At 38.7% G+C, this 17,847-nt stretch overlaps 1 protein-coding gene across 1 annotated transcript in view; it reads left to right on the top strand.

The window, feature by feature from the left end:
- CDKAL1 (CDK5 regulatory subunit associated protein 1 like 1) overlaps positions 1-12,988 on the top strand; it is a 377,407-nt gene extending 364,419 nt beyond the window's left edge. Inside the window, exon 16 of the mRNA XM_062514885.1 lies at positions 10,882-12,988. Coding sequence (XP_062370869.1) covers positions 10,882-11,088 — 207 coding nt within the window. The 3' untranslated portion in view covers positions 11,089-12,988. The remainder of the gene's footprint in view (positions 1-10,881) is intronic.
- The last annotated feature ends 4,859 nt before the right edge of the window (positions 12,989-17,847 follow it).

The following is a 17,847-nucleotide window of genomic DNA, read 5'->3' as shown; positions in this document are numbered from 1 at the left end:
TTTAGTCTCAGTATAATCGGAGGTCCTTGACACAATATCATGTAAGAAAATTATTCACTCAATGTCTTCACTTTCAAATTGATGGATTCTTCTTCATACCTATATATATATGTGTGTGTGTGTACTGTGGCAGAATTTGAGCAAATGTTCCATTTTGGATTGGAGTGACTTGGAAATGTTTGTGAAAGTACTTTTGGTGGAACAAAAATGTGTAGGCAGTACATTCAAGCTCTTTTTGTCAAAAAAATCACATAGCTGCAAAAGCTACCTATGCATAATACCGACCAGATGGATTTCTGGTCCTGAGTTAAGGATCCTGTTATCAGGACTAGAGGATTTTTTTTTTAACTCTAGTCCTTGTTTTGACATGATTTCACATGTGATTGTTAAGTCATTTCACTCAGTGTGACTATGATTTATCTTATCCGTGTGGAAACTATTTTGCAATTCTCACATACAAAATCTCTGATAAGTGCAGATAACATAATTATCATACAAAAAGGACAGCTGTGAATATCCATTTCTGACACAGACAGTTTTTTCAAAATACAAGAACTTTAATTTGGTGAAATGATGGAAGTAGTGCTTAGAATGACAGGAATTTGTTTCCTTTTTCAGCTCATGTGTCTCATGTCCAAAGAAATGTTAGTTCATTATTTTTTCAGTGAGGAGTGCTTAAGATTCTGTAGCATAATCAGATTTTGTCACAGAACCACAGGGGAAAGCCAGATGTGCAGCTCTTAACAGCTAGAAAGGAATGAATTATACTTGGGGGAGTATCTTGTGTGATAAAAGAAAACTATTGTAGTGCTGTTAAGCTTTAGTATGAAGACATGAAACATTTTAAAATCCAAACCCATCAATTTGTTAAAAACTACGATAAGGCCCACAGTTTTCATCCTTTAGGCTTGCATTTCCCACCCCTGTAGACACATGGTGTATGTTTGCCATTTTCAGGTCATCATCTGTTTTATTTGTGTTTGTCTCACTTTTTTACAACTTTTCCTGGTTTCTGTAACTACCGTATGTGATTTGGAGTTTCAGGACTACAGACTGGTCAGCAGGGTGGTGACATAAAATAGGTCATTGAGGCTGTGGTCTGGCTCTTCCCTCAGCAGGAGCACTGATTTAGATTGGGCGAGTTTTTTTTTACCAGCCCTTGCTGTTCTCCCACTGTTGAAGTGAGTAGATTCAAAAGTTACTAGGATAGGCAGAGATATTGAAATAATTTGGAGGACACCACTTGCCCAGGAGTCAATTGCTGTCAATGCTTGTATTCACCTAGAGACAAAAGCAACAGCAAAACATGAAAGAAAGCTGTATTAAAATAGTATGGGCTGTATTCTCGCAGACCAGTAGCCTTTTCTAACTAGAGGAAAGTTTAACAGTCCTCATTTCCATGTAAATGCCAGCTGTACTGTGTTTCAGTCTTTTACTAGGTGCTGATGCAGTATTTTCACACATGTCCATGTGCAATTTTTTGTGCACAGAGCTGAGACTATTCCTTTAGTATCAGAACCTTTTAGGTTGGAAAAGACCTTACAGATCATCAAATCCAATCACTAACCCAGCACTGCCACGTCCACCTCTAAACCGTGGCCCCAAGTGCCATACCCACACATCATTTAAACACCTGGTGGGACAGTGACTCAGACACTTCTCTGGGCAGCCTCTTCCAATGCTTGGCAACCTTTTGGGTAAAAAAACTCCCTAGTGTTCAATTTAGTAAGTTACCGTTAGATATTTTTCCTCTTCATTGTTTGTCATGTAATATTAGTGTTGTTACATAGCTTGTCAACCTCTCTTTCAAGGGAATTATATATTTCTTTCTAACCTTTCCTGTGACCCCCATAATTAAATTTCTGAGTTCTTCAGAAACAGTTATAAGTTTATGTTTTCATTATCCTCCTGAAACACAGCTTTTGTCTTCCCATTTCACAGATAAAGATGAGGCAGATGTCTAAAGTGTCTGCTAGCAGATTAGTCTGGAGAACAGATTTGATGGTGGCCAGTTAAAGATGCTTGGAAATAGATACTTAAAATTATTAAAATTTAGTAGCATGAGTTCAAGCAAGCTGTCGTGTTGACTTTTCAGCATTTAAGACAACTCCAGGGGACAATAGATAAAGAAAAAAAAGAAATTAGTATTTTTTACTTAATGGTTAATTCCAGAAGAACTGAAATTCTCCTCATGAGCTAATCCTCAGAATTATCAGATACAGCCTGGCAGAGCACACTGTGTAGCACCCATGTGGGAGAAGGCTGAGGTCCAGTGGGTGCAGATGGTCACTATTTGAGCATGACAGGGTGCAAGTCCCTGCTCAGGCACTGCACAACATCCTATACGACTGCAGAAGTTTGGTCAGACCACCCTCTGAATGATATGAGGTCTCTCCTGAGGGTAGATATTCGTTCCAGCCTGCAGATTGGATAGTTGCTGCTCTTTGAAGTCTTAGACAGAGCGCCAAGGTGCTATCATGATTATCTAGCATAAAATACACTGCAAGCCAAGAAAGGTTTTTCTCATGCAATCTTTCTTGTGGGGAAGGGCCCACGAATCATTTGTGGTGACTGGGGATAGAAAGATTGTGTTAGAGCAGTTAGGCTTGCTAATCACAGAAAGTAACCATTGTTTGATGTTTCCATGAGAGAGCCCTCCATTAGCTGCAGCTGTACTTCACTGAGTGTGAAATTAAAAAGGAGACACAGATTTCCAGACACTCCCTCAGGTGCTCAAAAGTATGCTAACTGGCACTGTGGGAGACCTCCTAAAACAACTAAGGATACTTAAAGGAAAGAGGCCATGACAATGTGAAAAGAAAACCTTTGTATTATCACTGAACCCACAAAGTTGGTCAAGATCAGTCACACTGTATTAACTGTTAAATTTTAGGCTTACATGAAATCCTTTTTTTTGCCAAGGTCTGGTTCCAGCTGTGCTTGGTGAGCACCTGCACTCCCAGGAACTGGAGGTGTTTAATCCTAGGCAGAAAAGTCTGTGAAAGTAAATGTAAGAGAAATTGTCAGGAGGGTGCATATTAAAGTATTGCCTAGCTTTAAGAAAATTATTTTAAAACTTAAGCTTCAGTGACATAAAAGATTTTACAGGCTATGTTGGCTTCTGGTGGCAGCTGGAATCTGAGGCAGGAATTGTAGAGAACTGATTCCTGACTTGCATTGTGGCACTGGAGACACTTCAGTCTTTGTTTATCAGTCTCCCTGTAAAATGAGGGACCTATATAGATCCCACAGATACCTATTGGAAAGAAATTTGAAGCTCTGGTACCTGGTATCATTGCAAAGTATTTAAAATGCTCTTTTTAAACCATGTTTTTTTATCCACAACACTGAAGTGTAAGAAGGGCTCTATCCTTTGTCTCTGAGGTTGTTGTATTATATAATTCTCTGTGGAACATTCCATTTTAATGCTTGGTTCTTTAGGAAGAAATGAAAACACCATAAATTCAGGATTATGACATATTCTAGGATTAAGGGGAAGGCTTTAGCCAAGAATATGTACATATATCAGTTTATTCTACTTTGCTCTATGTGAAAAATCTTTGAAATCTTTCCTGATTTTGAGAGACAATGTCCCTTGAGTAAAAGCAGTATTACTCATTTCACTGTTGATATGTGAATATTGTTCAGTTATATTGGTGCTTCTTGTGACATGAATATATATTTTCAGATCTTGCTTTTCATTTTGCTGAGGTACTCTTTCTGATGGAAACCTTTTGTGTCTTTGCCCGTAGCTAGCATTGACCTCCACATAATTGTCACTGTTGTTTCAAGATTTAAAAGGGAAGCAAAAAGGTGATGGTCTCTGAAAGCTTGTGCTGTAAAAAAGTATATTGTATTTCATGTAATATTCTCACTTGTAGGGCAGTCTTTGAACATTCACATGCTGTCTTTCTTTCATCATCCAACAAAATAAACTGGGAAAACTGCTGTATTATAAACATAACCTTAAATTTCATTTTAAAATGAAAAAAAACACCAAAAACAATTTTAAAAAAATCTCAGTTATCCTTTAAAGGAGCAAACTGGAATCCTATGGAGTGGTATCTAATATGACAGGCTGTGGTGTGCACAATGAAAAATGGTGTCTAGTGTTACTACAAGTTAATATACATCCTGTAATTCACTGTAATGTATTTTCAAAGCCATGAAGCCTGTGCTGGGGATCTCTAGGAAACAGATTTGTCTATTAGCCAGCTAATTACCACATAAGTGCCCAGAGCAAGTACCTGCCATCTCCTTCATAAAACTGTCCTATGCACAGGGAGATAAATAGTGACAGAACCCCATCCTGAATTTGTCCACATTATGCTGCTACGTTCATTCTTAATTTCAAGTCATTGCTTGGGTGACTGTGATTTTTGGATTGCAAACTTTTTCTGTTTAGAAGATCTCTCAGTTCTGCTGTGGCTGCAGGTGCTATCTGGAATGTTTGCTGTCATGTCCTTTTGTTCCGTCATAGTGATTGACACCCCACACACCTTATTATATAAAAATAAAGCTCAGGATCCAGGCATCACACTATTTTTTAGAGACGTCGTGTCTGACCTTGAATGACAGGTTATTTTGACAGTGCATTGTTTGTGTAGTGGAATGATACTGAGTCACTAAGTTTAATAGCAGCACAAAGTACAAATATGTAAAAAAAAGAATGGCTGGAAGCATTTATAGGTAAATGTAAAGAAACAGGCTAAAACAAGAAGTTGTAATAAAAAAGCAGCACACGATTGTGTTTTAAACATTTTGGAGGTGTTTTTTGGCTTGGGTTTTCTCAGTTGGTTGTTACTCTTGTTTCTGTTTCTTTTGTTAGTTGAGCTTTTTGGTTGTTTCCTTCCTCCTCAAAGTGTACATCACAAAGGAAGTTATTTAATAAGCCCCAGTTGCTCAGCCTTCTGTCTAGCCTCTAAGTGCTTTTTGAATTTTGAGGGCCGATTGAAAGAACAATTTGAAAGACTGGGGGAGGAAAAAGAAGTAGGTAGGCAAGGGCCTACCCTTAGGTAAGAACATGGAAGAGATCAGGGAGAGATGTCTGCCAAGAAAAACACCAGGGCAGCCATACAGTAATGGTGGGAATTTACAGAGGGAAAATTAATTCCTTTTATACCCTTAAATAGGAATATTAAAATTTGAATTTAATGTTAATGTAGGAGGAGGAAGTTCCAGATATGTGTCTGTATAACATGACACTACAAATTTGTGTTCCTAGTGGCATCTCTGTTTATTTGAGAGGCTGAGTGGTCAGATGATGCAAGAAAGAACCGAGGAGAAGTAGAAGGAAAAGAGAATGGACAGGAGGAATTATTGTAGTAGTAATCAAGGTAAAAGTTGAGTAGTGAGCAAAGTGGGTTTTTCTATGCTGATCAAAGGAATCAGACAGATCATACAGGTGTTACTGGAAAGAACACAGATTTTGCTGACTTCCTGTGCAGATCAGGGAAGGCCCTAGTTAAAGATGGTCTCCATAAAGGATGACAGCTGGGAGGAACTGTCAGATTTAATGCAGATGAGCTTAAGGTCAATCAATCTCTCTGGCCTCCCATTATTACCTCTATAGTTACATTTGACCGTGGTCCAGCTTCTAGGAGTATTGCTGACCTGCTTTGACTGGGTCATCTGTAGTGATCTTGATGTAAATTAGAATCTGGGCACTGTAATGAGTTCAGATTTGCGTCACGGGGTTGGTTGGGGCTGGAGCAGCTGCCCTGTGAGTAGAGGCTGGTTCAGGGCTGGAGAAGGGGTGGCTGCTCGAGACCCCAGCAGGAGCTCCCCAGTGCCTGCACAGAGGTTCCTGACAGCACGGAGCCAAGTGCCTCCCGTTGGACACGTGGGAGGATGAGAGACTGGGCCCAAGTTGAAGTGAGAGGTTCAGACTGGATAAATCAGAGAAGTATTTTCCCCATGAATGAGCTCCAGCAGGCGAACAAAGGCCCCGAGAGATTGTGGTCTCAATCACTGGATGTTTTCAAAGCCCAAAACGAAGAAATAATATTAAATTCCTTTGCAAAAGGACCTGGCTGCTTTATTCTTTTTCCTCAAGGTTTCTCATTTTTTCAAGTGGGTAAGTAAACTGTGAGTAGTTCCCATCAGTGAATTCCAAGGAATGGTGTACAGCTGATAACAATCTGACACAAGCATGCTTGTAGACAGCATTTTCTTTTAACAGCATCATACTGGGCATTCACTGGAATATATGATGGCAGGGATGCTTCTTATAGGAATTACCATGTTAATTCCATTAGGAAAAAAATATTTTCCATGTAATTATTTTGTAATTTAAGATCAGCATTCCACATTTGCAGAAGGCTGGTAGAATTTTGAAAGTAATAAATCAAAGGAGTTCTCTTAATGCCTACAGAACTAAATGTGTCTTCCAGAACTATTCAGTAAAACTCAATTTACTTATTTTCTGATGTGCAATCTATGTGACCTTCAGTAACCGTTTTTTTAAATCTGAAAAATGCCTTTAAAGTGTAGTAGCCCAGAGTTTCAAATAGTGCAGCAGGATATGTAATGCATATTTTAACATGTTTTCTTTGAATTTGTCACACAGACTTGTTGTGCATGATTATGTAAAAGTCCATATTTTTAAAGCCAGTAGTACAAGTGTGTGATGTACTTGGTTGGGCTAAAAAATTCAGAAGTCTAATTTATCTTGAGATATGCCCAGTCAAGTAGTTTTTCACAGCAGTTAGCTAACACTTCAAGCTCTAACAGTGCCCCTGAGCCATAAAATAAATTTGCATGTAAGAAATGTTTTGAATCTATTAAAACCTCAGCTCAGAGCTAAAGAGTTTCTCTTATGTCTTTGTTGACTAACATGAAGTGAGATCTTACAAAAAGCTAGGCTGTGATCGACAGATGCCAAATCTTAGGTTTTGATGTGATTATATATTTCTTTCATGCACGGTGGTTTAATCTGGGACTGGAGTTTCAGAAAGACAGCAATCAATGGGTCTGTGCAAGAGTACACAAAATATATTACTCCTGGCAGTCGTCAAGGCAGAATTATTCAAAAAATAATCTGAAATGCATTTGATCATACACTAGAAGTTTTAATAATTTATATTATACCTTATTAGCAAAGTCTTGTGTTTACTTTGTGACTGCCAAAACAAGATGAAAGGCTGCCTCCATGGAAATACAAGATGCTTAGCTCAAAGTCTCTGTCTTTGCATTTCAGTCTGGTAATTTCCCTTCCTCCCCTCATTTTGGTTCATAGTATGTAGTTTTAAATCTTAGCGTACCTTTTCCTTCATTGTGGTCCTATTTAGTGAGAGCAATGCTTAACCAATTCTACCAAAGACTTTGTGGCCTATCAAGACTGAAACTAGTATAAAAACGTATTTTTGAAACTTCTTTACCTTAGGGCTTCCTCCAAGCATTTTTATTTTTTCTTTTTTTGTTAAAAGAGGCTTTGAATTTAATTCTAAATTCCACTGAAAATAATCATTATGATAATCTTTCTAACACTTGCAGCTACAAAACTGTGATTTCTGAGCTCAGCTTAAGGAACTGTTAAACTTTGACTAGTAATTCTATGTGGTAAATACCACAGCTGTATCAGTTGAGAATATTACAGCATTTTTCACTAATGCAGCTGTTTATATAATACTTGTGTGCCTGGAAGAGCTGCTTATATTCTTGACCAGCCCTTCACTGTTGTCCAGACTGTGGCAAGGGCCACTCAGCCCTTACTGAGGAGGGAGAGGGTACAGTGACACAGTGCCTTTAGCAGAGCCCCTCTTCCCACTGGGGAATTTGTGGCATGTCTCACTGAGCTGCACAACACACTCTGAGGAAGAGGCATCCACCTGCAGGTGTCTCTGAGTGATTATCCTGGGTTTAAAAGCTCTGTATGAATCTCAGGATGGGGACAAAAAGACTGTTATTTTCATGGAAGTCTGTGGTATTGTGCATGTGTCAGGCAGAATTTTGGGCCGTACTAGAGAACAGTGCTTAGAAAACATGGATCAGATGAATACATTCTTTACATTCCTTGAAAGGGAATATTTGGCAGGATCACCTGAAGAGGTGTACATTATCAAACAGAAACACAGCATGTTTAAGTGGTAACCTGTGATGTACGTCTTTAAGAAAAGGGTCACTTCAGTTTGCAAACTGAGATATTTTTGTCTTTCTACTGAAAGAAATAAAAAAATGGGTTTAGTATATCAATATGATCATCTCATTTATTGGAAATACAATGAAGTAAGAAAAAAAAAAACAACAGATTTCACAGCTATACAGGCTGACTTAGATAAAATGCTATCAGGACAACTCACCAGCAGTGTTCATCACCACTGGAACTTTGTAAACCTTGCTAAAATCTCTTGTGCCATTCTGTCCTACTAGCAGTATGCAGCACTACGTAATGCATATGCAGTGCATGTTGCAGTAGAGGTGTAAGAAAACAGTATGGTAACAAAAGAAAACACATTATAGGCAATGCATGATCAAAATTATGATCATGCAGCGAGATGAGACTCTTTGGTTTTATGTTGGAAAACAGAAAATCTGTGTAACGTGAATGAAATGCCAGTGAAACCACTACTGTAAATTACATTGCAGAAACATGATTGAATGCATGAAACACTGATGTGCTCAACTGTTAGTGAAGTGGAAAACTTAAAAGAAGTCTCTCAAAACATTTTACAACTTGTAATTTGTGTTTGGGGTTTTTGCTGGCAGTCTCTAGTCATCCTGAGACATGTAGGTAGGAACTGAAGCTGAGCATGAAGAGGAGCATTGAGGAGAGGGCCCAATGTCATTTGTGAGGTACTGGCCCTCTTAATGTGTTTGTCAAGGGATAACATCTAGTCTTGTACAACTAAATAACCATGACTTCTATCATGCAGTGTAGAAACACTTAATTAGGAGTCAATAGGCTGATTGTAGTCAGCCAGATTTTGAATCTTGCATCACTGAAAAATAAATATCAGAAGAAATAAGATTTTAGTTGTACTGATATTGTTACAGCCTTATCTATTCCTTCAAATCACTTTAGTGTTAATGTACCAACAGTACATGTAAAAACAGGTCATTACCATAAATTTAAAACCTTACATTAGTAGAGATTGGTGAGACCTACAAAGAAAAGAAAGGCTTTATAAATGTCTAGAAAGAAAAAAATTGCAAAAGAATTTTGACTCATTTGTAAAAAATCTTTAATACTGTACATTTTCCAGTTTAATCTTCAGGCAAAGGTTAATCAGCTTTGATTTGGGAAAAAATATCTATGGCCAAGTACTAAAATTTCAGATGCCTTAGAAATTGATTGTAATGAGTAACTTAACAAAAGTTTTTGATTAAGTTAACATGTTCTGCACAATATAGACTGAAGTTCTGGAATGGTGCTGTTAACTGTGCCTCACTCTGTGGAGAACTACACCTCAGTGTTCTTACCTGTTTCTTTTCTTCTGTTTACCCGGCTGATGTTCTTCCAGGTGCAGTCTGTGTGAGAGGTCATCCTCATTTCATAGTTCACTTGATCAGTAATGCTTTGCCTGTGGGAACTGGGATCTAAGTCAGCAATAACTGAGCTGTTAGAGTAGCACCTACTCCAGGCTGTCATTTGCCCCTTTGATCCTTACTTACCTAACCAGTAGTAATCATTATTTTCCTTCTACAATTACTGTAATGGAGCTGATTGCTGAAATGGAAAGCAGGAGGCAGTTACAGAAGGTTTGAATTGTGCTGTCACACTTTCATAGGCAGGCACCTTTCTCGGAGCTTTGATATTTCTTTGAGTTTGCCCAGAAATATGTCAGACAGAGTGGGCATCTGGTCTGTATTTTCATGTGGCCCTGTTTCAGCTTCTTGGAAATACAGGATTATTCAGATAGGTACTTTCTGGTTCCCTGCTTCATTTTATACAAAATGTGAAAGAGAAGAAAATAAAATGGTTTAATCAAACCCCTTTTTTTAACTGGAGATATTCAATCCAATTAAAAATCCATCTGAACTCAATTGAATTCCCAAGAAATTATTCAAATGGAGGAAACCAGAAATGATCAACAAAAATATTGACTCTTACAATGCAGCATCACTACACCTTTATTTAATTACACCTTTACCACTTGCATCTCTTGCAAATGTCATCAGTTTCCCTGGATGTTTTTTCCTTTTGAGCATCTACAATGCTGAACTGAACAAGGGTGAGAGAGAAAAGAGCCTTTTATTCTTTACACTTGGATTTTCTGCTGAAGTAGTAATGCAATATCTGTAACCTGTGCTGCAGTTAAAAGACATCATGTTCTTGGGGATCTTGGTGCTTGCAGTCAGGTTGGGAATGGTAATGGCAGGCACAGCAGGGAACTGGGATTCAATATGCTGAATGAGAAGGTGAGTGTTTTAGCACAGCTGCCTCCTGAGGGTCAAGGGAAAGGAAAAGCCCTTTGGGAGGATTTTCAAGCACCACTGAGCTGACACACCAGGAGTCGATGATTGACTTTAGAAGATCCCTGCTGTGTAAAGGATTGAGTGTTGTGGTCCCCTTTATCATTGGTTAGACATTTCTTTTGGAGAAGCCAAAAATTGGAAAGTAGTGAGATAGCAGCAAAACAAATTAAAAAATAACCATCAAACAACCGTCTCTGACAACAGTGAGGTCTGGAAATTTGTTTCTGTTGCTAACAGCTGCATTGATTTGGCAGTTAATTTCATTAGAAATACTGATTTTGCATGGCATTTATAAGATTCCTGTACGAAAAACTGATGGCCTGATGATGATGCAGTGCAGGTTGAATTGTTGGTCTTGAAGAGGTCATTAATTTGAACCTCAGTATAAAGAGGAGGTTGTATTTGGCATGTGCAGTCAGAAGGATGTAACACAGTTTCAATCCTAATGTGTGCATTTCTTCACAGGATTTCAGACGTTCAGCACAGAATGGCACAAACTGGAAAGCACAGCCTTCTGCGGAGATCCCAGTGAAAACACGGCTCAACTCCTGGATGGCTTTGCAGCTCCCATGGCAACAAGGGGGAGGTGGACTGAAGATCCTGTCTGTCAGCCTGGCTCTACTGGCAGTTCTTGTTATGTTTTACTACGGAGGAATGAAAACAGAACTGTGAACTGAATGGGGCTTTTATAAAAACAATGAAACTGCTGTTCAAAATCTTCAAAGGAAACACTTTTACCAACATTTTTTTTTTTAGGAAAGAAAAGCTAATATAAATTGGGCAATAATTTGTACTCACTCTATGCCTTTCCTGTCATTCAAAGGAGAGAACATTAATAAGCTGTGGGAAAGCCTATCTTGCCAAAACCAGAGATCCTTGGTTGGTAGAACAGTTTGTTGCATCTTTCCTTTTCTTCCTAAAATGATGCAATGTTTGCATTACATACTCTTTTCGTAATTGCTGTATCAGGTAAAATTGCATTAAGTTTATAAGGAATCTTTCCACTGAGTGATATTAGTCATCTTTTATGGATAGGATATTTAAAGCTTTCCTAAGGATTTTGCTTGATGCAGTGTGATCATTTGGTATCTGTCTTTTTACATTAGAATGAACACTGCAAGGCCATTAAAGTTTGTTATTTGTTGCTATTTATTTTGCTGTCATGTCTGGAAGAATTTTTGCTTGTCATCTTGCACCTCTCAACTTCACAATGATTTATTAGGCTTTGTTAATACAAGAATAATTATTTTTACATAGCAGTAGTTCTAAAGGTGTTGGATTTTTATAATTGAATGGGAAGATGTCATTCAGGTGATAGAGTACTGTTAAAAGAGGATTTAATACAGTGTGTAGCTTTTATACAGTGCTTGGAGAACTACATGGGAATCTCATAGCCGTGCATTGGCTCAATAAAAGAATTATTACTCTGTTAGTGGAGAGGTTGCATTTTACACAATGATTTTTTTTAATTACTTTCTTCAAGCCATTTTTGTCATGACAGGATCTCCACACATGCTGAGAGTGTGCTGGTCAGTCAGGAACTGGACTGTGTGCCTAGTCCTTCCAGCACTTGGTTGCATCATATTGGTGGTTTGTTCATGCCTTGTCACCTTTCTGAATGTTCATCCAAACTTCCACTTGCAAAGACTGTTTAAAATTATAGCACAGGCACTGTTGATTTTTTTTTTTTTAATGTTTGTGTCATATCCAGATGGAGCTGAGCTGTCATGCATGTCTGTTGTGGTTTAACCCCAGCAGGCAGCTAAGATGCTCACCCCCCTGCAGCAGGGTAGGGACAATAATCAGAAGGGCAAAAGTGAACAAACTTAGGGGTTGAGGTAAAGACACTTAAATAGGTAAAACAGAAGCTGCACATGCATGCAAAGCAAACCAAGGAAATAAATCATTCATTACTTTGACAGGCAGGTGCTCAGCCATTCCCAGAAATGCAGAAGAGGCCTTGGCTCTGTGCAAGCCCTACTCAGCAGCAGCAAGTCCAAACCATTGCCCCATACCAGTTGTGGTGAAGAAAATTAACTCTATCCCAGCCAAACCCAGTACATTGTCTCTACAGTGCCAGAGGAATAATCACCCAGGAAGAGTGCTCAGTGCTTTATAAATTGGGGATTCACAATAGTTACAGACGATTAACCAGGAAGTTCCACCATGATGCTTTCAGCACAGCCTGTAAATTATAACAACACATGTAACTGTCTTCAGGAAATCGCGTGTGTGTTTATGATCAAATATTATATTTCTTATACCAGCCACTGAAGGTCGTAAGCCAAGATGCAAAATCAATTGAGTTTTAAAAGAAAAAAGCGAAAACCAAAAAACAACCATGCCCTTATTTGCTTCTGTTTGTTGGGGTGCTTTTTTCCCCCCGGCTTTTCTGTTCAGTAAGGAATATATAACAGTCAGTAATTTACTTTTCAAACAAATCTGAGAAATTCTCAAAAAAAAAAAAAAACATCAACATGGCTCTGGTAGTTGAAATTTTCAGGAGAGTACCACAGATTGCAAGATTCTCAGGAAAACTGTGGATTGGCAAAATCATTATATCCCAGCCAAATTTTCGCATGTGGTGGAAATAATCTATGCAGATATGTTGTGTGCCTCTAGCATTATCTCTGTCAGCCACTCTAGCTTATCTAATCGTGGCAATTACAGACTCATTGCATCAGCTATTACAGAGATTTACAAACCTTGTGATTTAGATTCTGTGCATCGTTGACTTTAATGGGACCATCTTATTTTCTTAGAAATAGTGCAATATACTGAAAGAGGCCAAAGAAGACTTTGTAAATGAAATTGCTCACAGTATATTCTTAAACAGCTTTAATCTGATAAGTAGGAGGTGTTGTTTATCACATATTTTGTTGCCTTCCTTTAGATTTTGAGAGAGGTTTTTGACACTTTTTGTTGTAGAGCAGCATTGTGTTTGTCATTGTGTTCTGTTTAAGAACAACTAAAGCTACCAAAGCCACTGAGCTGAGCGAATCAGTTCTGGTTAAACAGCTCACCTGGACCAAGGCTGAACTGCCTGGGGCTACTGGGGCAGCTTGGGAAACCTCAGTGAGTGTGAACTGTAGAAGTACATCCTCCTCATGGAATGAGTTGACCTGGACACATCTGATCTGTGATTTTTGATCCTGATTTGCTCCCTGAATGCCCTAAGTGCCCTGCCAGGCAGCATTTTTAATTTTTACATCAACGTTGTGTTTGACACCTACTTTCAAGTATTCCCTCTTTGCAAGCCAACAGGGTTGGCGAGAAATCTGCTGCACTCCATCTTAGCAAGGTCATTGCAGGAAAAGTTACCTCATTGTCAATTGATCCCACTTTCACACTTGCTTAACACACTCATCACTAGAGAATGTGTCTGCTAATAAGCAATCTACATTCAATGACCTTTTGTCAGAGCAAAAAAAGAATATAGTTTCCATTTGATACCAAGAAAGCCTCAACTATGTTTCTTAAGTGTTCTTCTTAAATATTTTTCTTAAGATCTGAGTTCTCTTTGGCTGTTTTCGATAAGGAATCTTACAAACTACAGAACCCTGAGTAGCAAAGACATCTTAAATCTAGTGAACAACATTAAGTGCACACATTTTATTTTCTACTTGTGCGTTGTATGCTGGAGGACTTTAGTCTTTGTAGCTTTCTAGTAACAGTATACTTGTTCAGGAAAAGAGTATCAGATAGAAGAAGTGTTTTATATAAAGCTTGTTCTATAAAGCAAGAAAAAGAAAAAAAAAAGAGGGTGCTTTTTGAGGAGATTCACCTCTGTTACATCATTCCTTGCACATCTCTGAACATCTGATAGCTACTGTTAATATCATTTCACTCCCCAGTTCAACTTCCCATATGGAAAGCTGGAGTGATTTTTGAGTACCGCAAGCAATATCAGAAGTGGCAGCAACTGGCAACTCTGACACTGAGCTTGGCTGTGGCCATTACCCAGAATCCTCCCACTCTTCCTGAGAAGCAATTACAATTTCACAGGTTGGAATTAAAATTCCCTGCAGTATGCAGGAGAGTAACTGAAACTGTCAAAGTGATTTCAAGCTGCTAATCTCTGCCTGCTCCAAGAGTGAAAATAGAGCCCCTCTTACCCAGGCACAGATCTGACAACTTAAAAACTCCAGCCTTCCACTACGTTTAAATACATATGGAGAGTGGCTTGATCTGCTCACAGAGGATATCTGTAAAGATGTTCTGTCTATGAACATTTGTGTGTTATTAACAAGTCTATCTTTTTTAACTTTAAGACGTGTGTAACTTCAGGGACTAAGACGAATATAAAAGAAGTCTTATGCAAGAGCTTTGACAATTTGGAGGAATGAGTAGGCATGTGCCTGTTTGAGTGAGGCTTATTAAAATTTTTATTTATGTCTTCTCAAGCATGTATTTTTTTTGCTAGTAAAATTGCTTGCAACCTTCCCAGATTTTATTTTCACAATTTTATATCCCACATTATATTTTGTGCATACTGTGGTTGATTGTATAGATAGAAACAAAGAGCATTTAGAAACTAAAAAGCAGTGGAAAAAAATCAAGGGGCTATAAAACTAGGGTGCAAACTGAAAAATACTTGTGCAAAAGCTGCAAAGCAAGTTTGGTCCAGGAGACATGGACCACAGAGATAGGAATTGGCTGCAAAATACCATTTGACTTGTTCACAGGCAGGGTTCATGCCCTAGATAATTAAAATTGGAGTCTTTGCTGGAAAGTGTTTGTGCAAGTATGATTAAATGTCTTTTAGTTCCATGTTTGATTCATTCATGCTCTTTACATTCAAGTGGATGTTTTTGTTGTTGTTGTTTGTTTTTTTTAATGAAGGTTCTTTAGTCAGAGAATGGAGATGAAATATGAATAGTCTATTTTCATTTTAAAGAAGCCCAATACAAAACAAACAAACAAAAAATCATGTTACTGCAATTCCTGGTATGCCAGAGTCCCCACTTGGGAAGTTGTGGTTATGGGCTTGTATTGTTAATGCTGTCCAGTCATGTCCCATGAATGGAAAAAGAGTACTATTTGAGTATCCTTTCAACAATCTTTATTTTGTTGGAAAATATTTATCAATTATAGCCATTCTACTTAAAAAGTGGTCTTAACATCATGTTTGATAGAGGACAATCTGCCCTGCTCAGCTTGCTTAATGCTGGCTGTAAGTAATGGGTGAATTTCCATGTTAGTGACCAGTGTGATGCAGATTTGTGCCTACAGCTTCCATGCTTTAAATGTCCCATCTGGCTTTGAGTATGAAAATAGGATGGTTGTGCTTAAATGAGCATAAAATATTGTGTCTACTCTCTTCCTGGGTGGTGTTTGTGGGGAGTGGTGTACAAATGTTAGTTGGCAATGGGTTACGGATTACAGGAGAAGCTTGGAGATTATAAAGCACACCAAGATGTGCCATGATTGTTTCGCATGTACTACGAGTTGGGGATCTGAGACATGATGGGAAATTTGACTTTTCATTGTTAGGATATCATTACAGTATAATCTGACAAATAAAACTTTAATGGTGCTTGGAAGGCTGTGCTGCACAGACACCCTTCCCAGCTGCTCGTAACTTGGTTCCTGTGCTGTGTTGGAGCAGTCTGTTCCACCACACTGGTTCCACAGCCAGAGAAATGCCACCAGCTCACCTGACCTCTGGCTGTCAGCTGGGCACATGCAGTTTCATGGAGGAGTGCATCCCAACTCTGTCCCCTCTCACCCTGCTGTCAGTGCATAACATTTCTTGCTGCTTGGTAAGGGAAATGGGTAAACTGTGGCTGGCTAAGAAACTTGCTCAGTCCAGTGGCATGCAGTAAATAATGCACTCTCTTTAGTGGTTGCAAGCTCCAGCTTTTTTGTTCGGGTTTCCAGTACCTCCATTCCACTGTGACCCTGCATTCTCTCTTACCCTTTCTTCCAGCTACTTCATCCAAGCTATCAGCACCTCATTGTATTTCATGGAAGATGACATGTCTTCAGAAGGGTAAGTATTAGTCTGAGTAGGGTGACTTCTTCCCTGGAAACAAGAATGCTTCTTTGGTGGAGCTCATTTGTCAGAGGTATCAGTGCTTGGAATGCATTGTGTTGCAGTGTCTGTCCTTCAGCTGTGGGGTGTCTCTCTGCCAGAGCCTTTGGGTTATGTCAGAAACTCCAATTGCCAATAAGCAGGATTAAAAGGCCTCTTCTGCTGTGCTGTATTAGATTTGAACTTGCAAACCCCAGAAACGCTGTAATTCAGAGTGAGAGATAAAACACATCATTGATGTCAGCCGAACATATTAAATTTGATATCCACCAGTGGCTTTATGAGCTATAAAAGTCAATATCTAGGAATCACCAACTACGAGAAGTCTACACAAGAGATTACAAAGGGCTGTGTGTGACATGTTAGTATGAGACTGCAGGAGGAAACGAGCAAGTTACCAAGTCAGCTGTACAGGTAACCAGTGGCAGAGAGAAAGATGTTCACACTCAAGGGACAGCTTAATCTCCAAGTATTATGGTAATATTAAGGAAATTTAGAAAAGACAGATAGCAGCTTGGACATGCTGCAGCAGCATTAATTTGCTTCTGTCCTGCTCAGATTGTTTAGTAGGTGAAAAGGGCAATCTGAATGACATTCTCCAGCAGAAGGATAAAACTGAGCCTAACAGCAGAGAGCAGCTTTGGAGCTGTGAGAAAGAAATTATTTAGAACAAATCTAACCCCCCTGTACTTTGATATCTCCTCCCTGTGCTGCTTTGAAGAGACGCCTTGGTTTTATTTGGCATTTTTTTCTGGAAACACATATTCAGTTTCCCAAACCCTTTTTATTTCATCTGACTGAAATAATACTGAAAAAAAATCATTCACTTATGCTTCTGGTTTTAAGACCAGACTTGTTTGCATTTTTTTGCATGCCCTGTGAGCCTGCCTCAACCAGCATCTTACTTGTAGGAGGGGTAGGATTAATTTTTATATTGATTTGAACCTAAACTGGAAATCTGCAGTTGGTTTGTGAAGTACTACCAGGGGTATCAAGAAAATTAAGCCTCGCTGGCAACCAATTTAATATATTTACTGTCTCTATGTACAGTTTTGCCAGTATTGCATACTAAAAATTGTTGAAGTTGACTAATCTAAATCCACTGACAAATTCTCAGTTTCTAACAATTTATAGAGTCATTAAAGTCAGGCACACAGCTTATTTGATACCCTTGCCCCAGCATATATCTGCTGTAAGAATTACTGCTGCAGGACGGTATTATACATTGCTTTCACCACGTCCTCCACAACATCTGCAGAGCAAGAAGAAAAACAAATGATAAGCAGCAGATAAAAGGCAGTTCCTAAATTTTGTAAAGAAGCGGCTGTCTCAAGCTTCAGCACAAATACTCATGAAAGGATGTGGTAAATTGTAGGTTCTGAGTTCAGAAAATTCCA

The sequence above is a fragment of the Cinclus cinclus genome, chromosome 1 (genome assembly GCF_963662255.1).
Source record: "Cinclus cinclus chromosome 1, bCinCin1.1, whole genome shotgun sequence".
Classification (NCBI taxonomy): Eukaryota; Metazoa; Chordata; class Aves; order Passeriformes; family Cinclidae; genus Cinclus; species Cinclus cinclus.
This window is presented reverse-complemented; position numbering and strand designations above follow the sequence as displayed.